Genomic DNA, 23896 nt, shown 5'->3' with positions numbered 1-23896 from the left:
GATAGGTCAACTTGCTGCCTCTCCTCACTGTGGCTGGCTGTTCCCAGCTCAGGGACGCAGAGTCTGGCTAGCTGTGCTCTGCCCTAGATCCCAGCCAGCTCTCTCACTGGAGACCCCAGCCTGACTTCAGGGAGAGAGCTCCTAAGTGTTGCTGTGAGCCTTACCCACCCCACAGCTATAGGACCCTCGGTCCCAAGGGGGCCAAACGCATACACTTATCAATAAGTATCATCGCAGCTCTACTAGACTTATTCATAGTGTCAGAAATCCCAGGATCAGAGTCTAGTCCACCCCTGGCAGAGGCTGAAAACCACCAGTCTAGATCAGTGCTCCTCACATTTGAATATGCATATAAATCACTTAGGGACCTTATTAAAATGCAGCCTCTGACTCAGCGTGCCTGGAGTGGGCCCTGAGAGTCTGCATTTGTTATCAGCTCCCAGAGGAAGCCAGTGCTGCTGGCCAGAGGACCACACTTTTTGAGTAGAAGGTTCTAGACCAGTGCTTACCAACACATGAGGGCATCAGAATCACCTGAGGAACTTTTATAAAATTTCATGCTCAGGCCCCAGGCCAAAGAATCAGCACTTCTGCGGGTGGGACTAGGACAGCAACATTGTTTTAAAAGCTCCACAGCTATTTCCAGTGTGTGGCCAGAGCTGAGAACCACCACCCCAGAGTCACTGTGCAGTCTCATCGTCAGCACATTCAACTCATACAAACTCAACTACACACGCTCAGGAACTAGAGAGAGAAATAATTTAAATATCATAGTCAAAATGTGATCAGCAGGACTCTGGTTAAATACGGCAGAATGGATATAAGCGACTTTCCTCTCCCTCTAGAAATTCTACTAAAATATCAGAAAAAATCATGCACTTGGTGAATACCCTATACGTGTGTACAAGCAGATAGATCTGTAGGACTGAGTCCTTGGAGGGAACTGCTGGATCAAATGATATGCCCGTTCTATTCCCTCCCGAGAAGCTGTACCAATTCACACCACCACAGAACTTATGAGAGTGACTACCTCTCCACATCCTAGGCAACACAGTATGCTGGAAACTTCTCCAAGAATAGATATAGAATGTAAAACCATCCAATTAACGGGAAAAAAAAGGAAAGGAGATAAGAAAGAAAACACAGATCAATCAAATAGAAGGCAGAGAGACTAAGGAGACATGGTGACTAAACACAATGTGGTATCCTGGATTGGGTCCTGGAACAGAAAAAGGACATTAGTGGAAAAACTACTGAAATCCAAATAAAGTCTATAGTTTAAAAAAAAGTAATATGCTTGTATTTCCTTAATAAAAATTCAAAAAAGAATTCTAAGGAAATGTTAAAATAAAGTGTTCTTCCTCACTGGGAACACTTGGGCCACGACCCAGCCTTGGGAAGCCCCCTAAGGAAGGCATACACCAGCTGGAGGCCTGGGAAACACGGCTTCCAGCCCTGTCTCTGCATCCGTTGGCTCACAACCTCATCTGAATCTACACGGGGATTAACTGCTATGAGTTGCAAAATGTCCACACCATGGACTTAGAACCACAGAACCTCAGAGCTGGGAAAACACAGAAGGGAAGGGACTTGCCAAGGCCACGTAACGCCTTGGGGAAAGCTGGGAACCAAGGCCACTCTCCTGGGTTGCACCACCACACTATGCTTATTTAATAAGCGTTTATATCACACTTACTATGGGCCAGACACTATTCTAAGTGCTTCGCAATATTACCTCACTTAATCCTCACGATCCTTTGAGGTAGGTACTAGGATGATCCCCATCTTCAGATGAGAGAAGTGAAGCACAGACAGGGTAAGTAACCTGCCCAAAGGCACACAGGACATGGTAGAGCTGGGATTCAGACTCAGGTCACCTGGCTTCGGAGTCCCTGCTCTAAACTACCACAGCAGGGTAGAACTCCCTGTTTTCCAAACCTGGAAGATAATGCAAACCTAGGGTATTCTGAATAGAGTGAGAGTTTTATTTGTATTTTATGCTTTAATATTTCCATTCTGGCTAATAAATGTAATGTCTTTTATCTGAGTAAATTTTATTGTATTTGCAACTATGTATTTTTTAAATCAAATGACATAACTGTAGAAATTTCACAAAAGGTTAAGTTACACAAAATACTAACCTTCAAAGCATTCTCTGTTTCATCAAAATAAGAACCATGCAAATGGAAAGGCTTTTCTTTTTGAGAGGATCTTACAGAGAAATTAAATATTACCACCTCTTTCAGGGGTAAGATAAACAGTCACTTCTGTATAAAGAGAAACACCAGCCAACGCAGTAAACACTTGACAGACTCAGTCCAGTTAGACCGGTATCTAGATAAAGAGCTCGACCGAAGGTTCTGGTGACCGGTTCTGCATCTCAAAAACCTTTTCTGATGCAAGGCAAAACAAATCAAAGTTCTGTTCTTTAAATGAAGTGTTCCTGAGGGGACGCCAGCCCAGGGGGCAGAACTCCTCTGCAACCCTGATGTCCCGGCCAGCCTGGCCAGCCTGAAAGCAGAGACGTGGGTCAGCAACACTTGTCTGCTTGACCAGCCTGAGTGTCCCATGTGCTCCCTGCTGCCTACGCCTCACCTTGTCACTACGTTGGATGTTTCCTGGAATGACCTGATTTCAAGCTCCTACAGGTGACCAAAGCATCTGGTGATATGATTTCCCTAGACATGGACAGCTGACCAGAAATTTCATTTCTACCTGAAGTGCTTGAAAACAGAACCTCTCTTGGAAGAAGGCGGTTACATGTTTCCCTGTAAATGCAGGGCAGAGGAAGCCTGATCAGTTCTACCCAGAGGAAATCCGAGTTTCCAGGGACCCTTCCAAAAAAGGGGGTCAAGAACTCCTCGGCAGGAATAAGTGCTCTGAGAATTTTATAATATTTTAAAATATCGGGGGGCCAGCCCGGTGGCGCAGGTCGTTGGGTGCGCGCGCTCCACTGTGGCGGCCCGGGGTTCATGCGTTCGGATCCCGGGCGCACACCGATGCACCGCTTGTCAAGCCATGCTGTGGCGGCGCCCCGTGTAGAGTAGAGGAAGATGGGCATGGATGTTGGTCTGGGGCTGGTCTTTCTCAGCAAAAAGAGGAGGATTGGCAGATGTTAGCTCAGGGCCGATCTTCCTAACAAAAATAATAAAATAAAAATAAAATAAAATATCGGGAGTCTTTTCACTCACTTGTGTTTGATCATTTTACTTTCAGCTATCTGCAGTCATTAGAAGGAAAACCTCAAATGCAAGGGACCCAGGGGCTTACTGACAGAGAAAGTGACACACAGGGCAGGGGAGACCTGGGGGACTATTACGATACTCCACAGTCAAGGTTAGGGGAGAAGGTGCCCCCTCAAAAAAGAGTAGGTGATGGCAGCTCAGAACATGAGAGGAAAGAAGGCTACAAGCTCAGATCTGTAAGGAAGGAAGGACCGTGCTGGAACCTGACTGGGTCTGAGACATGAATCTAGAAGCTTAAATAGTACATTCAGCACCAAGACATTGCCAAATAGAAAGGACAAGAGGGGACACACCGCTGTGTGCGCCATACCTTACCTAGATCCGCCATCCACTGGACCAGCATGTGGACGAATGTCGCCAGCACATTGCCCCCATTGAGTGACGCTGCCACCGCCAGGTAAGTCCTGTCGAAGTAGGGGAAGTAGGCGACGGGAGCTGCAGGGTCTGGAGTCAGCACCGGCTGGAATCCGGAAGGCATGGAGGCCGCCAACTGAACCGAGGTGCTGATGTTGAGAACTGGGGCCCAAGGAAGTAGAGGTTAGGCCTGTTGGGCTAACTCGGAGGTCACAAGTCACAACAGGGCAGGGGGAGAGTGTGCTGTTTTTAAAAATATGTCTAGAAAGTCTTAGATACCCCTCCTTTCAGGAGGTAGAGTCTAATTCCCCTCCCCCTGAGTGTGGGCTGGACTCAGTGACCTGCTTCTAACAGAGAGGATAGAGCAGAAGTGACCGTGTGTGACTCTGGAGACTGGGTCATCAAGAGGCCCTGCAGCTTCTGTCTTGGATCACCTGCTCTGGGAGAAGGCAGGTGCCACATCGTGAGCAGCCCGATGGAGAGGCCCACGTGGCAAGGAACTGAGGCCCCCTGCCAAGAGCCACATGAGTGAGCTGAGAAGTGGATGCTCCAGGCCTGGTCAAACCTCCGGATGACAACACTCCCAGCCTGACTGCAATCTCATGAGGGACCTTGAGCCAGACCATCCAGCCACACCCAGATTCGTGATTCTCAGAAACTGTGTGAGATAATAAATGCTTGCTGTTTTAGGCTACCAAGTATTGGGGTGATTTGTCACACAGCAATAGACAACTATTTACAGAGAGTAAAACCTCAGCCCAAGTGTTTTATTCTCTGGGGAGGTTTCATTCCTTTTCGGCAAGTACTACCTCCTTCTCATTTCCAAGGTGTTCTCCTCAACCGCCCCCCACCAGCAGAGGGAAAGCTCCCAGACCCAGCAGAGGGAATGATTTTCTCCTCTGAATGGAGGCCAGGACTGTTCCAGGAGTCTCTTCTCCTCCTTTTCTCACGAGACCTGGCCAAAAACCCTGTTCTCAGTCTGTTGGGGGCTAAACTAACTGAGGTCAGCATTCAACCTTCCCACCTACCAGGGCGTCAGAAGCAAGGAGAGTGAAAACAAGTCTCAGAAAACCAGTATCTTTCCTTTCTCCCACATCAAGCCTCTCACCATGACTGTAAAGCAGAAGCAACATGCCCTCCACTTGTCCCCTTGAGTGGAGGTGCCTACCATGGGAACCAACCAACTTTGCCCACGGACCTGGCACAACTGAGCACAGGCCAGCAGCCCCAATCTGGAACCAGAACCAGCTCAGTGAAGAGGGAGCCTGAATCTTACCTTCTTCGCATTTGACTAGCCCCCTACTCACCATACAGAAAGCACATGTATATCCAGGCATAGAGCAGCCCTGTGTGGAGGGAACAGCCTAAGATTTGAAAACCACTAGGTAGGAGGAAAGAACCAGGCTCTTTACGGGCACCACCCCAACTGTCCCATGAGAAAGGCATTGTCACCCTCATTTTGGACGATGACAAGGGCTCAGAGAGAAAAGCAGCCTGCCCAAGGTCACAGCAGAAGAAGTAGAGGGGCTGAAATTCCAACCCAGGCCCGCGGGCTGGACTCTAAGCCCACGTGAGTTCCCTGACGTTCGTGCTTTGAGATGAGGGGACATAAGGCAAGAGATGGGGCACCAGGAAAATTAAGTCACAGAATAAACTTAGTATATTTTCCTGGGGCATTGATTTTATTTTATTTTATTTTTTATAATTTTATTTATTTTTTCCCCCAAAGCCCCAGTAGATAGTTGTATGTCATAGCTGCACTTCCTTCTAGTTGCTGTATGTGGGACGCGGCCTCAGCATGGCCAGAGAAGCGGTGCATTGGTGCGCGCCCGGGATCCGAACCCAGGCCACCAGCAGCAGAGCGCACGCACTTAACCGCTAAGCCACAGGGCCGGATCCTGGGGCATTGATTTTAGTTGAAAATTTGAGAGAAAAAAATTTTGAACTTTGTTGACCTTAAAAGATTTTACCACATTTACATGCAAACAGGATTGGCAGAATTTCACCTTTTCCTCTCAGCTAATCTTGAATTAAGAGGAAGTTCTACCAAAAACAAAACAAAAACAGTCAGGTGAAATTTTATTTTTTAAGAATGTAATGAAACAAGAATAAACTAATACACAGAGGATAGTGCTGGTCAGAATTTTTAAACTCAGGGTTGAATTGTAATAGTTCTAACTGATGGAGGGAAAAAAAGATATGATGACAGCCGCCGGGCCGGGGGTGTAGTGGTTAAGTTCACCGGCTCCACTTCGGTGGTCCAGGGTTTGCAGGTTCCAATCCCGGGCACGGACCAATGCACCGCTTGTCAAGCCATGCTATAGCAGTGTCCCATATAAAGTAGAGGAAAATGGACACGGATATTAGCCCAGGGCCAATCTTCCTCAGCAAAAAGAGGAGGATTGGCATCAGATGTTAGCTCAGGGCTAATCTTCCTCACACACAAAAAAATGTGATGACAAAGACAACCCGGGTGAGAGGAATGAATTGCCTGTTCTCCTTGATAACAAGGAGGGCTCCCAAAGCGGACGTGCTCAGCCAGGCTGCCGCAAGGATCAGAGGAAACACACATCCTGCAACCACCCTGCTCAGGCAGGCAGGCCCAAATTCTACCCTACCCCAGGGATGGGCAAACGACAGCCCACCGGCCACGTCCATTTGTTTTTGTATGGCCCAGGAGCTAAGAATGGCTTTTATATTATTTCTAATAATAGCTTTATTGAGATGTAATTCACATAAATTCACCATAAAATGAACCCTTTTAAAGTGTACAATTTAGTGGTTTTTAGTATATTCACAGAGTTTTACAACCATCACCACCATCTAATTTTAGAACATTTTCATCACTCCAAAAAGAAACCCCATACCCGCTAGCAATCACCCCCTCCACCAGCCCCTGGCAACCACTCATCTACTTTCTCTCTTATGGATTTGCCTGTTTTGGACATCTCATAGGAACGGAACCATACACTACGTGACCTTTTGTGACGAGCTTCTGTCATTTCTTCCATTTTCGCTCACATGTTGTGGCATTTGAGCTGTGTGGATATAACACATTTTTTTAATCCCCTTATCAGTTGATGGGCATTTGGGTTGTTTCTACTTTTTGGCTGTTATGAACACTGCTGCTAGGAACATTTGAATGTAGAATTGTTTCTACTTTTTGGCTGTTATGAATAATGCTGCTAAGAATCCTAGGTCTGGGCAACTGAGAAGGAGCAGGACAGCACGGCGAGGGGGGTGGCGCCCTCCCCAGGCGTTTCACTTACAGCCAGGCCCACCCATGCTCAGTGACTGGAACAGGCTGGAACCTGATTTGTGCACAAGTTTTTGTGTGGACATGTGATTTCTCTTGGGTATATACCTAGGAGTGGGATTGCTCAGTCATAGGGTAACTCCATGCTTAACTTTTGGGGAACTACCAGACTGTTTTCCAAAGGGGTTACACCATTTTACAATCCCAGTAGCATGTTCTTACATTTTTAAATTGAAAAGAAATCAAAAGGAGAAGAATATTCCGTGACACATGAAAATTATATGAAATTCACATTTCAGTGTCTAAATAAAGTTTTATTGGAACGCAGCTATGCCCACTCATTTACGTGCGGGCTATGGCTGCTTTCAAGCTCCAACAGCAGAGGTAAGTAGTTATGACAGAAATTATGTGGCCCACAAGGCCTGAAATGTTTACTGTCCGGCCCTTTACAGAAAAAGTTTGCCAACCCTTGCCCTAGACTGCTGCCTCTACCTCACTGTGACTCTCTTACACCGAACACAGAAAAGACTCTGCACTTCTAATCAGATCGGAGGGAACTTCGATTGACAAACATACAACAAACAAAAACCCTAATCTACTCATCTATTTCTTTGGTTGTGGAATTACATGTTAGAATCCAGCCAACTAGAGAGAGTCATTTCCTCACATGTCCCTGGAGAGGAAAGGTACAGACTGCGATCAGGGACAGAACTTGTCTGGCTGGATTGTAAGCTCCCCGAGCAGGGGCTTCAGCTATAGGGATGAGGGTGTTTTTCACGTTTACAGAACAACGAGCGCCAGGATGCTGAGAAGGCTGATTATGTGTGCCCCTCGGACCCTCACACAGAGCTGGGCCTTAGGAAGCACCCACAGAAGTCTGAGGAGGGAAAAGAAGACTCACCTGCATCTGTCCTCTGGGCCATGCAGGAATAGACGGAGGCCTGTAAATCACCCAAGGCCACGCCCACCTTCGTCCCCTTTGGGATTTCAAACCATGCATGGGAAGTTCTGCCTGCCACGCTGCCCGGCTCGGCAGTATCTGGGAGCAGGTGGACAGGAAAGCCCGAGCCCCTCAGTCTGCAAATCAAAAGAGGAGAGCGTATGTATCCAGTGCTTGGCTTTCTATTTTTGGTTGTTTCCAGGAAACTCAGCAAAGGAAAGCACTAGAGGATACACGTACGAGAAGGAAGAGTAGAATCCAGTGTTTTCACAGAGGGCCTCTTTGGCTTTTTTAAAACCATGAGACATAGGGTTGGGTTTTTTAAAGAGTGAACACTGGCTTTCAAAGGAAAATGGGATTGGCCTTCTGGGGAAGAAAACAACCAGTTTAAGCAGGAGGGATCAGGAAGGATTAGATAAGGGCCAGGTATCACTGCATCAGCCTCCTGCTTTGAAGGGAACACAAACCCTCTGCGAAGGGAGATAGTGGGAGTTGGAATGCAAAGTCACAGTTGGTTAGCACAGGCCAAACCAAAGTCAATCCTGAATCCACACGCATTCATCACTCGAGGTTAGTGAACATGGGGCTGTCAACTGTATGAAACACGCAAGAAAGTCCTTTACCTGAACTAGCAGTTTATTACAGAACTCAGAATTTGGGCCCTGAAGCAAGTAAACTTACAGGGCACTGGACTTCTGGACCTGAAAAGGCAAATGATTGCTTAAAAAGAACCTAAAAGGCACCCCTTGAGCCAATTACTTCCATTTCTTAAGCTTATTATAAAACATATTAAAGAGTGAAAGTTGTTTTTTGAAATCTACAGGTTGGGCCTGGATCACAGAGACCTGGGAGCCCACCCTAGGTCTGGGCGACTGAGGAGGAGCAGGACAGCATGGTGAGGGTGGTGGCGCCCTCCCCAGAGGCTTCACTTACAGCCAGGTCCACCCAAGCCCAGTGACTGGAACAGGTTGAAACCTGATTCCTGGCCTCTTGGAATCTTCCACTCTTCCCAAATGGGAAAGCCCACTGAAGCTCTCACTCTAGAGATTCTGCCCTTCAGCCTGGAGCCAGCCTGAGAGGTTATACTCACATGTCCAAGTTCCAGCTTTGGCTCCGGGTATTGAAATATCCCCAGCTGGCGGCATTCTGGTCGGACATCAGGGGTCTGGGCAAGCCACACAGCATGGCAACCACATAGTCACTGATGGTGCCTGCTGCATCATAGGACTTCAGGAACTCTGGGCTGTTTTTCACACCAAAAACAATTCAATGTAGTCTAATATTGACTTGAAAGCATGTGCTGCACCTAGCTGTGGGCAGTGTGGACTACACTGGCATAGCTGGGTGGCAACCAGAACCACACATGCTGCGGCTTCCCTGCAGCTGGACCTCCTGAGGTGAGGACCTCTTGCAGCTCCAAGCAAAGCTGGCTGGTGTCAGTCTTAGGGGAGGGGACTCAGGGGAGGACACACCATGCCTGGGAAGGCAGGACATCAGCCATTCTCAGCAGCCCTGACCTCCCCATGAACTCACCACGTGACCCTTGGCAAGTCCCTTGCCCTCTCTGGCCCCTTCTTTCCCCTTCTGGGTTAGAATCAGATAACCAATAGAGAGCCCTCTGCGAAATGAAGCAGTTCTAGGCTAAGTCTAGGTCTTGTGACCACAGCCTGTGCCGGGCCACACTCAGTGATGGACAATCCAGCGTGTGGAGTGATTTGATGCTGACTGGCTAGAGGTGCAGCCCCCTGGCCAGTCTCATTCACCTCAAATCCAGCACCCGATTCAAAGAACAGTTGTCCGTACCTATTTTTCAAAAGCCAGAAGATGGTTGCACAGCCAAACCCCGTGGCCACACTGAGATGGGACTCCGGTTGGGGCAGAGAAGCCAGGAACCCGCTGCCACACCGGCCATCCTGCCATGTGACCAGGTGGCTCACGGCTCTGGGCTCGAACAGAGGGGCAGTCCCTCCTTCTGTCCATTCACAGCCTGGAACAAAGGAGATTATCAAAAATGGAGAAAAGACCAGCACCAGCACGCCCTTGAGGCTACTCTGCTAGTGAGGCTACAGCACAGACTTTACCACCCATGACAATGCTTCCCTCACACACACAGGTTCTGCTTTAGTGGATTTAGTTCCTGGCTCCACCACCAACCACATGTGACCCTGGGCAAGTCACTTCCTCCTTCCATTTGTCCCACTTCCTCTATGTTCCTTTTTATTCATTTTTAAAGTTGATATTATATCTCCCCTCACCCCATAAGAAAAGAACTTCAGCACACTCTCAAGTGCCCTGGTCTCTGCCCTTCAAACCCTCATCATGATGATATTATCTAGACTTGATTCTGAATGATTAACAATATGTTTTCTCTTTTCCTTTGGTCTTAGCTAATTGATTTTTAGCTATCAAACTTAACTAAGGATTCCAGCCATCTTTACTTCACTTATCTCTTGAAACATCTTCTGGATTTTTCTCTGCTCTTTATAAATAGTTCACCCAAAACTTTTTCCAGTGTAGGTCTTTCTGCGGCAAAGCATCTGCAGGCCTATATGTTTCAGAATATTTTTTCATATCCTCATATCTGAAGGACAGTTTAATCAGTTATCATATTCTAGATTCTAACTTCCTTTTCTTTAATACTTAAAAATACTATTTGTAGATTTGTGGTAGATTGCCGCAAATTCCTTGCTATTCCTCCCATTAAGAGGTAGACTCTAAATCCTCTTTCCTTGAACCCGGGCTGGCCTTGGTGACTTGCTTGTCCAAGGGAATGTGGTGGGAGTGACATCCTAGGACTCACAAGGCTAGGTCATAAGAAGCCTTGCAGCAAACACCAGAGCCTCTTGGAGTGCTCACTCTGCGGTAAGCCAGCCGCCATGTAAAAGGTCCTGCTACCCTGAGGCCACCATGCTGGAGAGACCATGTGGATAAGTCACATGTAGACATCTGGCAGATCATCCCCTGCTGAGCCCAGCCTTCCAGTCTTCCCCACCAAGACTCTACCAGGCATTGAGTAGAGCATCCTGAACCCTCCAGACCAGTCTGTCCACCAAGTAACCTCCGTCAACTCCCTGTAGAGTAGATCAGTCAGCTGAGCCCTGCCCAATTCCTGCCCCCAAATCACAGGAAATGATAAAATGGTTTTTGTTGTAAGTCACTGAATTTGGAGGTAGTTTGTTATGCAGCAGTAGATAACCAAAATACCATTCCATTGCCTTTTTACAAAGAATGTTGCTGTTGAAAAAACTCTAATGTCAATCTACTTCTGATTCTTTTATATGGGATCTGACCTTTCATTCTGTAAACTTTTGGAATTTACTGTCTTTGAAATCCTTAAAAGTTCACCATAATATATCTAGCTGTGAGGTTTTCCTTCTCTCCCCTCTTTGACATTCTATGGGCCCTTTCAGTCTAGGGCCTTACATCCTATTTTGTCAATTATGGGAAAATTTTCTCCATTAATTCTGCAATTATTTCCTCCTCTACCACTTCTATTTTTCCCTTTCTGGGTCTCCTATTATCCAGATGCTAGTGCTTCTTTTTGTATCTTCAATATCTCTTAGCTTTTCTTTTACATTTTCTACTTCTTTGTTCTTTCCTTCTTCCTTCTGAGAGATTTCCTCCATCTGATCTTTCATTCTTTAATTTGTTCTGAAGTTGTATCCATTCTGCTATTAATTCCATCTATTACTTTCTTTATTTCAACTATGTTTTCCACACCTCATATTCCTGCTTGGTTCTTTTTGTTTTCTCCTTATTACTTCCTTGCTAAGATCCTCCTTTAATATCTTTTAGTATGTATGCCAAGCTAATTTTAAATTCTTAGTCTGTCCATTCTAATAGTTCTGCTTCTGACAGAATCTCCATGAAATAACCCAGCACAATGTTTTTCTTGTGAGACAGTTGTGCTCTTCAAATGTCTTGCTGTCCTGGCCGGTGAGCTCATTTGCCCTAGGGTACTGGCCACTCCATCAGGCAATGTAAATGGGCAAGACCTCAGTCCTGTCAGCCCCAAGGGGCTGGGGAGGATGGACGAGTCCTGGCATCCACAGCTAATCCATCCCACCCTGGGAAATATCTCCACAGGTCAGAGCTTCCCCTCTGCCCCCAGGAAGACACAATGCTACGAGGATCCTTAGATCATAGGTCACCAGCCCCGTGTTTTGGAGAAGGACACCTGCTTTTCTCTGTGGCCTTGATTTTATTCCTGAAGACACCTGAGTTCCTGTGGGCGCAGGAACAGGCACTGTTTGTCCCACAGCCATGGCAAGCCAGGAGCCAAACTCCTTGTTTATCCTCCCACAGGCAAGGCTGGCTGCCTCTTGCCCCAGATCCAAACCATCAACCCACACACACCAACTCAAAACAGCCCCATCACCACTGGCTTTCTCACAGTGTCTCCCGTTTCCTTGGTGTTTTTCTCTATGGTTCCTCTGAAACCAAACTTGGGGGAAACAGCCAGCAGTCAAATTAGTTCAGCATCTTGGTGACGACTGTACCTGGAAGTCCAGAGGTAGAGGGCACTTATAACTCTGTCTCCTGGATCCTAGTGGCTCTCCTTGCCCGTGTGTTGACTTTACTCTCAGGCTAGTAGCAAGGAGAAGGTTTTTTTTTTTTTTTTTTTTTTTTTTTTTTAAAGATTTTATTTATTTTATTTTTTCCCCCCAAAGCCCCAGTAGATAGTTGTATGTCACAGCTGCACATCCTTCTAGTTGCTGTATGTGGGACTCGGCCTCAGGATGGACGGAGAAGTGGTGCCTCGATGCGCACCCGGGATCCGAACCCGGGCCACCAGCATTGCAGCGCGCGCACTTAACCACCAAGCCACAGGGCCGGCCCGTCAAGGAGAAGGTTTAAAGTTAGGGTTAGGTTGGGTGTTGTGGGTGTTGTGTGCGTAGGGTTGTGTGTATTAAATGAGTTACAGGTAAAGCGCTTAGAACAGTACCTGACACATAGTGAGCACTCAGCTAATGTTAGTGATGATGCCGACGATAATGAACCTTTACCTTCTAAACTCAGTCCACGTTCTAAGGCTTTTACAGCAGCCTTTGAGAGACAGAATATACCCCCTTACACAACTTTTGTTATCTCTTCTCCTCATACAAGGGATATTTCCCACACCTCCATGCAATATAAATACAACCACTGCAGCAAGATGGGAAAAGGATGTTGACGTTAACTGCCTGTTGAGAAAAGGTATCAGCAATCAAGAACACTCCAGATCTAACGGACGCAGATGAGAATCTGGCCTCCACTGCAGAACCGTGCCTGCCATGAAGCAGGGACAAGACCCACATAAAGCTGTTCCATGGCTGTGTCTGATCTCAGACCCCAGATTTGGGAGCCAAGACCACCATATTTTCCTATAAATTTGCTCATTAAGAACCAAAAAAAGATGGGCCGGCCCCGTGGCGTAGCGGTTAAGTGCGCGCGCTCCGCTGCTGGCAGCCCGGGTTCGGATCCCAGGCGCGCACCTATGCACCGCTTGTCAGGCCATGCTGTGGCGGTGTCCCACATAAAGTGGAGGAAGACAGGCACAGATGTTAGCTCAGAGACAGTCTTCCTCGGTAAAAAGAGGAGGATTGGCATGGATGTTAGCTCAGGGCTGATCTTCCTCACAAAAAAAAAAAAAGAACCAAAAATAGAGACTTAACTGGCCCCCCACTTAGTTCCAGGCCATTAAATATCCATTCATACATTCACATATGCATGATTGAACAATATATTTACTGAGTATCTTATATGTATTAGGCACTAGTTCTAGTCCCTGAGAATACAGCGGTGAACAAGGAAAAGTCCCTGCCTTCATGCAGCTTATATGCCAGGCCTACAGAACATAAACAAGCAGGTACATAATACCAGGTACTTTCAGTTGCTGTGAAGAAATACACAGCAGGGTAAGGGGAAAGAGTGATGGATTGTTGGAGGGTGATCAGGGAAGTCCTCTCTCAGGTGACCCATGAGGAGGGACCTGAATGGAGTAAGGGAGTGAGCCATAAGACTATCTGGGGACACATGTTGCAGGTATGTGGAACAGCCAGGGCAAAGGCTCAGAGGGGTCTTGTCAGTCTCTGGTTAGCAGCCTTGGCCAGCACCCAGAGAGCAGGGAGGTGCGTTATACACACGCACTTGAAATATATTAAGTTTCACCCCAGAGGGATGGGGTATGGTTCCTCCTCGGAGTAGTCTCCCCTCACATCTACATTTCTACCTAAATCTAAAGCTGGGATTCTTAACCCAGCCCTAAAGCTGGATCTCTGCAGCTTTTTTCAACCCCTTTGTCTGCTTCCAAAACTCTTTTGATCCTTTTTTTTTTAATTTTTGGACTTTTTTTTTTTTTTTTTTTTTTTGGTGAGGAAGAGTAGCCCTGAGCTAACATCCGTTGTCAATCCTCCTCTTTTTACTGATGAAGACTGGCCCTGGGCTAACATGCATGCCCATCTTCCTCCACTTTATATGGGATGCCGCCACAGCATGGCTTGACCAGCGGTGCATCAGTGTGCGCCTGGGGTCCGAACCTGAGAACCCTGGGCCACTGAAGCAGAGTACACGCACTTAACTGCTATACCACCCGGCCAGCCCCTGGACTATCATTTTTATTTCGTTTGTATTATAAAACAAACATAGAGTTTTTACCATGTACCACGTATTGTTCAAAGCACTTTAAAAATATTAATTTATTTAATCTACCTAAGAGCCTTATAATGTAGGTGTCATAATTATCCCCATTTTACTCATAAGAAAAGCAAAGCACAGAAAAGTTTAAAAATTTTGCCAAAGATCACATAGCTACTAAGTGGTAGAACCAGAATTCAAATCCAGGCAGTCTGGTTCTAGAATCTGGCCTGATGGATATGTTTTTTCTTTCTTCTTCTTCTTTTTTTTTTTTTTTTGGAAAGAATTGATATAGTTTTAATTTCTTAATTACATCAGTGACAAGTAAATGCATTCTCAATATAAAATGTTCAAATATTACAGATAAAGCAAAAGGGCTGCATGACCACCCCCCAGAGTCCCAGCCTCTTCCGGTCACTGTTAGCACTTGTCGGGTAACCGTCTAAAGTTTTTACACTTACACAACATATTTAGTTTTGTTTAGTAGACTTGGGTTGGGCTTTATTTTGTATTTGTCTACTTTTTAAAAACAAATAGTACTATACTGTATGCATTTTTCTAGGGGTTGTTTTTATCATCCAACAACATGTTCTGGAGTTCCTTCCTTGTCAGTACACATGAATGTACTTTACTCTTCTTAACTACTGCAAATCATTCTACAGCATGACACACCAACATTTACCTAACCATTCCCTATGGCTAAAGGTCACGGTTTTCACCACTATAGACAAGTATGCAATGAACAACCATGACGATGCCTCCTCATGCACACACACGTCAAAGTACTTTTCCTGAACAGATCCCAAGTAGCAGAGCTGCTGAGTCATGGCAGCTCTCTTATTTTTAATAGGCCCTGCCAAATTGCCCTCCAAAATGCCTACGCTAATTTACACTACAAACAGCGGAATTTAAAAGAACCAATTTTCCACCCGCTTTGCCAACTCCTGACATGATCAAACTTTAACTTCTTATAATCCAGTGGGTAGGAAATGATTTCTCATTGTTCTTTTCATCTGTGCTTCCCTAATTACTAATGACATTGAGCATCTTTCCATATGCTTATTAGCCATTTGTAATTCCTCATCTAGGAATGGCCTGCCCTATCCTTTGCCGATTTTTCCACAGGGCCATTTGTCCTTTCTTTGTTATTAGTTCTTTATATGTCCCCACATTCATCCTTGGTCGACACTACACTAACAAATATTTTCTCCCAGTCTGCTGCTTGCCTTTTCTCTTGGTTTTATGATCCCCACTTCTCGCCTGCTATTACTGAGCCTGAAAATGGAATTTGGAAACAGGCGTAACCACAGTCCTCTCAGAAGACACTAGTCACTCCCTCTGCTCTCCTCCAACTGGCTCGCCTGTGCCCTAGTGGAAGCACTTAGCTCTCTGCTCCGGTTACTGGTGCCCGTCGGCGTTGACTGCACGGAGTGTGCTCAGGAAAGTGGGGGCTTCATCCGCTCATTTCTATGTCTCCCCCGGGGCCTAGCACAGACCCTTGTATATTGTAGGTACTGAAACCAACTGAATTAAGGCCACCATTAAAAGCAGAACAACTTGATCCCAAATACGATTTCACTCAACTCTGCTAAGCAGGTATCATCATGGTCAAAGAGTGGCTTTCGTCCTTCCCAGAAACAGAAAACAAAACAAGAAGGCATGCAGACTGGCTCGATGAAATATTAAGCAGCTCTCTCCAACACTGTGGGTGATGGTTTGTGTGGTTGTTGCAGAGTCCGGGAGACAGGCAGGAAGGAAGGCGTGTGATGAGACCACAATCATTAGATCTCTGCTGTCCTCTTTGAGAAGGGTTTTAGTATTAAAAGGACATTTATTCTCCTTAATGCAAAACTAAGGAGTTTAAAAAGCTTTTACAACCTAGACTCCCTCTGAGAGGTCAGCTCTAACACCCGAACAGGCCTTCTGCTCCCGCTACTACTTGGAGCCAAGCGGCTCCTTCAGGCCCAGCTGGCCTGACAACAGGCGGACGCGAGGGAGGAGGGGAGGGGGAGAGCCTGTGCTGGCTTCTGCAGTTACCAGGCCCATCCTGGATAAAATATCTGCTAGTGTACAGCAGACCAAGGACGAATGTGGGTACATATAAAGAACCAATAACAACCACAGGGTGCATCACCGGGCACCCGTCACACTGCTGAGAGGCCTGTCACCAGTCCCTTGGCCCCGGGGACTCAGAATCACTGAATCTCCAGGCAGAAAGGGGTGAATCCAATGTTTAAATCCCCTTAACTACAGCCCCCCAAAGTAGCCATCCATCCTCTGCTTAAGATGCTACCTGCAATAAAACGCTGACATTGCTGAAGCTGGGAGATGGGTGTGTACCAGTTCATAATACTATTCTCCCCTACTTTTATGTCTGTATAGAATTTTTATAATTAAAAAAAATTTTTTTAACGCTTGCTGTAACAGAAGCTCACAACCCCTTCCTTGGACATTCTGTTGGGAAGTTCCTCCTTTCACTGAGCTATCGTGTCCTCCTGTAGCTCTGGTCCTCCCAGAGGACTTTAAAAGCTCAGTGTCTGAGGGGCCTGCCCGGTAGCCTAGTGGTTAAGTTCGTGCACTCTGGGGTTCATGTGTTCAGATCCCGGGTGCAGACCTGCACACTGCTCATCAGGCCATCCTGTGGTGGTGACTCACATACAAAAAAATAGAGGAAGATGGGCACAGATGTTAGCTCAGGGCCAATCTTCCTCATCAAAAAAACAAAAAAAAAAATCTCAGTGTCTGAAGTCAGACCGACCTGAGTTCAAAAGCTGGTGTGACCACTTGCTGCCATGTGACCCTGAGCATATTATTTTAACCTCTCTGAACCTCAACTTCTCATCTGCACAATGGGAGAAGTAATGTAACCTACGTCATAGGGGTGTTGGGAAAATTGGATGAGATCATGCAGGTAACATCCTTAGCCCAGCACCTGGCACATGTAAAGTGCTCACTGCTATTTAACTGGCTTACTTCTCCTCCTGGAGGCCAAACAGCTCAGGTCAGCCACCTTGGCACTGTGGCAGACCTTCTGATATAAGACAACCAACTAAACAGCACTTAGCAACTGACCCCATAAAAAGGACATGCCCTGGAATTTAAAAATCACAAACATCTGTGATTATGTTAAACAACAAGAACTATGCCCACAGTCAAGAGTTTCCTCTGTGTCTTGGCATGTCCTGCAACTACACTCATCTCTTGGTTGTCGGCACTGATGCTCCGAGACCCTGACACAAAGAGAAAGCTGTGAAAAATTCACTCCACTGAATCCCAGAGAATCAGAGAGAACGCACTCTTTTCCCTCTCCTTTTCATGGGTAAGGTGTGAGTGGACGGTTCACTCATTCATTACATATTTGTACAAGACAGGATGTACACAAAACACGAGAGGCCACATGTGCCATTTCGTTCCCACTGCAGGACAACCTGACCCTTCCCAGAGAGCCCTTAGCAGTACTTCTCTAGTTGCATAGAGACTGTTCACAGCATGCGATCACCCCCGGAGCCCAGCATACCTTGCCCTGTTTTCCAAAACATGACTCCGTGCATCTGTCCTGACACTCCGATGCCACAGACTTTCCAGAGCTGCTCCCGGGGAAGGGCAGCAAGGCACTCGTTCAGGGCTTGGATGATTCTACGCACATCCTGCTCCTGCCCCTGGAAACAAACAGGACACGTTGGGCAAGGGAAACACAGACAGGGAAGGGGAGGAGGACAGAGGCCTCAAGGGACTTTCTGGGTGATGGCTGCTCAGCTAATTCCACCGGGGCACTTCCAAGACCTGCTGACTGGCCTCAGGGTTGAGAGTGGGACTGAGGGGTCTCCACCACCTCCAGCAGGGCCGGGAGTAGGAATGGGGTGGTGCAAGGTTCTACTTGCCTCACAGGTGAGGCGCTGCTGCAGATGAGGCTCAGCAAATGGCCCAGGCTCTGCCCTCCACTGTGGATGAGTCTGAGCTGAGAAAACCACTGCCCCTGCCCTACAGGAACTTTCAGTCCAGCAAGAAGGATAGGAAAACACAAGAAAGACCACATTGAAAGGAGAAACAAGTAAGGGTCTTTGGCGAGGCACATAGAGCTTTGGGTTAGGAGAAGGATGGAACAAAACAGGGAGCAACCTGGCAGGAGAGGCACAGTGGAGAAAGGCCTCATGCACTGAAGCCCTTTAGGACCAGCCCTAGCGTTTGCTCCTACGTGGGCTTAGCCCATCCATCTGGCAAACCTTTCCGGAGTGCCCTGAGGGCCAGGCCTGGACTTGGAAACAAAAACCCACCTAGGGAAGGCAGGCAAGGAGGAAGCCCAGGGGATACCTGGGCACAGCACCAGTGGGCTGGGCTGTGTGAGTGGGTGGTATGCAATGAGCCTGGAAAAGAGGAGAGGCTGGGGCCCCATTGGTGGGCCTCAAGCCCCAGGGTGAGGGCCTCTTCTGGCCCCACTGGTAGGCCTCCAGCCCCAGGGTGCGGTGGGCTCTTCCTAAAGGTAATAGGAGCTCCTGGGGCTTTCTGAATGGGAAAGTAGCATCATCAGAGCTGTGTTTTCAGAAGATTACTTGGGCAGTGGTATAAGCTACACAGAGAGAGACAGGCTGACGGTGTAGACAGATTTTCCAGAGGTGGGAAAGATTCAAGAAAATCAGGACCATCTTTTTCTGATTTGCCTTTTCTTCTGACTTCCTGCCTCCTTGATAACGTCTCTAGGCAAAATAACCTTGAAAGACAAAGTCCTGAGAGATAAGCAGAAAGTAATCAAATATCATATTAATATAGGTGACAGTCAAGTGTTCCTAAGCAACAAGAACATGAAAAGAAGTAGGATTTGGAGAAGTTCAAAGTCTTCAGAGTCAGATGGGAAAATGCATTTAGATATCTTAGAGCTAAACAAACGCCAACTCCAATCAAGCGGTACATCCAAATGGGTAGGAGGTACAGACTAATATAACTTCAGAAGTAGGTAATGATGCGACCAAACCTAAGAAATCTGGGTTTCTGGGGCCGGCCCAGTGGCGCAGCAGTTAAGGGCGCGCGCTCCGTCTCGGCGGACCAGAGTTCACAGGTTCGGATCCCCGGCGCGCGCTGACGCACCGCTTGTCAAGCCCTGCTGTGGTGGCATCCCATATAAAGTAGAGGAAGATGGGCATGGATGTTAGCTCAGGGCCAGTCTTCCTCAGCAAAAAGAGGAGGATTGGCATCGGATGTTAGCTCAGGGCTGATCTTCCTCACAGGAAAAAAAAAAGGAAAAAAAAAAGAAATTTGGGTTCCATGACCACTTCCTCTTTTAAACTATGAAATCCCGGCTAGAGGCTAGAAACAGGACTCCAGGATCCTATCCCTATCCCAGCAGATGCCTGTAATCAGTGAGAAGTCTCAATAAGCCGAGGAGGTCATCACAAAATAGACACTTGGGAAAGCAACCCAGATGACATAATTGTTTTCTTGGTGAATAAGTAAATTTCAAAGTGGAAAGATCAAGAATTAAATATATGTGTGTTTAAAAGAACGATATTATGTGATTAATATCTGTGCTTAAAGGATCTTTGGGTATTTGGTATTTTAAGTAAATTTATATGTTTAAGAGAATTCGGCCTAGGTTACCTTTGTAACTCCAATTTAAAATGTGAAATTCAGTAACTGATCTAGACTTGTGATTATAAGTTCAAATCTCATTTTATTTATAAAAGGATTTGAAACATATAAGAGCACTTAAGGTTTATAAAGTTATGCATTTAATTTATTAGGTTTATAAGAATTATTTAAGTATTCTTGTTTAAAGATTTTATTTATTTATTTATTTTCCCCCCAAAGCCCCATTAGATAGTTGTATGTCATAGCTGCACATCCTTCTAGTTGCTGTATGTGGGACGCGGCCTCAGCATGGCCGGAGAAGCGGTGCGTGGGTGTGCGCCCGGGATCCGAACCCGGGCCGCCAGCATCGGAGCGCGCGCACTTAACCGCCAAGCCACGGGGCCGGCCCATATTTAAGTATTCTGAAAAGATTTAGGTCAGACAACTGCAGTACCTAAGAAAGAAAATATATTAAATGCATAACTGCAGTCTAAAACGTCTAAGGTATTTAACTAAAATGGAATTAATTATTATCCAAAGGCCCTCAAAAATCATTCTTAAAATGTTAGACTTACAAATCGAATAAGCTTGATTTAAAAGCTTAAATAAGAACTAGGGTTCTGAATTTAATAAATTGAATACTTATTTTTATTTCAACCAAAGTAAAATGTTTCTGGCACACAAAAATCACCTCAAGGTATGAAATAAACTTATATTTAACAACTAGAAGGATCCATGGAAAATTCAGAAAAGACAAGAAATGTGGCTCAGCTCTTAATAAATGTCTGATCTTTGAGGAACTAAAAAAGATTAGGGTCTTGGAAAAGCATCTGAAGACTGAGCCCTCAGGCCCCTTGCTTCCCTCCAGCAGGGAGCGCAGCCCTCCCCTCCTCAGAACAAAACCCTCACTTGCCCTGGGTCAGCCTGTTGGCCGTGGCCAGGGGCAGCTCTTGGCTCCTAAGAAGCACGAACGAAAGAGCAGAGAGAAGGAAGGTGAAGGGGGGTAGAACGGGGAAGAAGGAGTGAAGAGGGAGCACAGAGCATTTTCCTGAGGGGTGTCCATGCAAAATAACCAGTAACCATTCTAGGGATAAGGTGAGTTTTACGTGAGCCAGGGTGAGGATCATAACGCGGGAAGGCAGTTTCCACAAGGGAAGAAATTGTTCCGGAGAACGTGGTTTTCAGCACAGTCTTAAACCTTTTTAGAACAAAGAACATACGTTAAACACGCCCAAGATATATATTCATCAAAGTTTCAAAGAGGTATTCAGTTACAAATTCACAGGTCAACATGCAATGTCCAGAAAGGGACTAAAGTATGCATTCTTTTCTTAAGAAAGTGCATTCTTCACTTTAACGGTTAAAGCAGATGCACAACGTATGTCTGACAGGCCATCAGTCAGGCTTCTTTAGTTCAAGCTCCATCAGTTTTGAATCAGAATAGTTACCCCATATACCTCAATATGTGAGAATCTCGCCAGGAGGCAGTCTCAGATCCTAACAAGACTCTCTATGTAGGAGAGACTATATATAGCAGAACTGACTGGGCAGTGAAAGAGCAGCAAAGAGGAGGCGCGTGGCTGTGCGTGATCCCCTGAGGAGGGAAGGGGGGAGCAGGGAAGAGACATATGTTTAGACCTGCACTGTCCAATATGGCAGGCATTAGCCACGTATGGCTAGTCTGAATTGAGATGTGTTGGGAGTGTAAAATACAAACCAGACTTCACATGTAGCATGAAAAAAAAGAATGCACACTATCTCATTAATAATTTTGCATTAATTATTACATATAGAAATGATAATATGTTGGATACATTAGGTTAAATAAAATATGCAATTAAAATTAATTTCACCTGTTACCTTTTTGAATATGGTTACTAGAAAATTGAAAACCACAGATGTGGCTCACATTTGTGGCTCTCATTTCTATTGGATAGTGCTGGTTTTGAGTTCCCACATGGCCATCAGATGGTGCACCAACCCAGGACAAAGGAGGTGCTGTTTAAAATGGGCCCAGGGTGGGTGACTTATGTGGGTGGGGATGGTGCAGGAGGGAAACAGGCCGATGGCAGTGAGACAAGAAGGCAGTCTGTTCAGCAGTTAGTTCAAGTTTTAATGGTGAGTATGACAGGGGTGTAGCTCTTGGACAGACAATGGATATACCCACAATGTAACAGGAAAGGTGCTGCCCCCAATCCTTGGTTCAGAATATCAACTAGTCTACATCCAGATCAGATCCTAGAACTTTAGATTCAAGAAAAGAACTTCAAAATTCATTCAACCCTCCTCCTCCACGCCCCTTTTTGCAGATGAGGAAACTGAGGCCCAGAGAGGAAGAATTAATAACTCAGAAAGAGTCACAAAGCTTCCCTCAAAAATCCTGATGTTTTAAAGTTGCAAATACCTAAAAGCCTGAACTCCCACATAGCTGCAAAGCTTGACCATGGTGTACACAATACTTCTAAAGAATGAGAAGTATAGATACAAGGATTTCTATAGATTAGTGGTGCTCAACCCAGGGGTGATTTTTGTCCCCTAGGGGATATTTGGCACTATGGAGACATTTTTGGGTGTTGCAACTGGGGAGGAGGGTTCTATGGCATATGGTGGTCAGAGGCCAGGCATGCAATGAAACATCCTACAACGCACAGGACAGCCCCCTACAACAAAGAATCATCCCACCCAAAATATCAACAGTGCCAGGGTTGAGAAATCCTGCTATAGATGAAATTACAGCAATGCTGTTTGTCCCAGAGCACAACACACATGTGGAGGATGCAAAGGGGGCTATTACTAGTCTCCCCTAAACCCCTCATTAGGCAGGTGTCACGAACTGGGTGTGCCTGTAAACCCAGAAGAGCCTGCTAAATGCTAGGGTAAGAGAGGAAAGGAGTTTTCAAGAAGTGGCCCTATTTCAAGAGAAAAAGGCACTAAACCCACTCCCTGCAATCCGGCTCTGCTGCTCACCCCCACAGCGTCAGAGCTGACTCTGCCTCCACTTCATAGTCCATGAAGTGAAATAAAAATTCTACAATGCCCTTACGCCCCAACCAAACTCACTTTGAAAGCCTCTATGAAAATGCAAATTGCTCCTGAAATCTTTATGCTCTGAAATGCTTCTGAGCAAGACGGACTCTGAACCCTAAAGGACTGAGTCCAGACATGCAGCAAGAGCTTGTGAAAAACAAAGCTCTTGGGAGTGGGGATTGGCTTAGAAAATCAAGGTTTGTGGCTGGAAGGGGCCACAGAGGCCACGTATTTCAACTTGGAGAAGAACAAGCTGAGACCCAGAAAAAAATCGTGAGGTTACACAGAAAGTTCTTTGATATTAATTTCTATTGTCAATTAACTGAACATAGAGCTACCTTTTTCGGGGAATTAATGGAAGCCAGCTTTGAAGATTGACATCCTTTCTGAACCCACATCTCACAACAGAGCCCATTGCGGTGAAATTCTCCCTTTCTATCTTGTAGATTTCACAAGACACTAGCTATAGTGTATAATTATCAATCTGATCTCTTTCCAACATTTTAATCGACTTATCTCTCAATGTCTTTCTATCTGTCCTGACGTCTTTCTTCCGAGGTGTCTGGGGGACTTCGGGCTGGGAGACTCTTGCCGACCAAGCGTTTGAGTTCCTCTGTCCACATGCCGCTCCCGTGGCATGAGAGAGGGGCACGAGAAGAGCGGGTTAGCCCTGCTCTGCATCTTATTTCCAGAGCAAAACCCAGACTCTGCCCTGGGGAACAAGTGAATCCTAAACCTGAGGTCACCAGCAGGTGTGAGGAGCAGAGAGCGGCAAGAGGTCACTCCACATACACAAGGAGAGCAATTTCACGCAGGTGCGGGTACAGAAAGTGGAGGGCAGAGAGCACGGGGATACAGCGCCACGCGCACGGCCTCCAGAGGCGAGAGAGTGGGGAA

At 46.3% G+C, this 23896-nt stretch overlaps 1 protein-coding gene across 1 annotated transcript in view; it reads right to left on the bottom strand.

The window, feature by feature from the left end:
* The window catches only part of SHPK (sedoheptulokinase), a 29241-nt gene that overhangs the window by 4880 nt on the left and 465 nt on the right, over positions 1–23896 (bottom strand). Inside the window, exons 2-6 of the mRNA XM_004433272.3 lie at positions 17928–18069; positions 9599–9782; positions 8886–9038; positions 7757–7932; positions 3561–3761 (exon numbers count right to left, since the gene is read on the bottom strand). Coding sequence (XP_004433329.1) covers positions 3561–3761; positions 7757–7932; positions 8886–9038; positions 9599–9782; positions 17928–18069 — 856 coding nt within the window. The remainder of the gene's footprint in view (positions 1–3560; positions 3762–7756; positions 7933–8885; positions 9039–9598; positions 9783–17927; positions 18070–23896) is intronic.

Source organism: Ceratotherium simum, chromosome 16 (genome assembly GCF_057802395.1).
Source record: "Ceratotherium simum simum isolate JZ-2026a chromosome 16, ASM5780239v1, whole genome shotgun sequence".
Classification (NCBI taxonomy): Eukaryota; Metazoa; Chordata; class Mammalia; order Perissodactyla; family Rhinocerotidae; genus Ceratotherium; species Ceratotherium simum.
The sequence above is the reverse complement of the archived record's forward strand: the minus strand, read 5'-3'. Positions and strand labels throughout refer to the sequence as shown.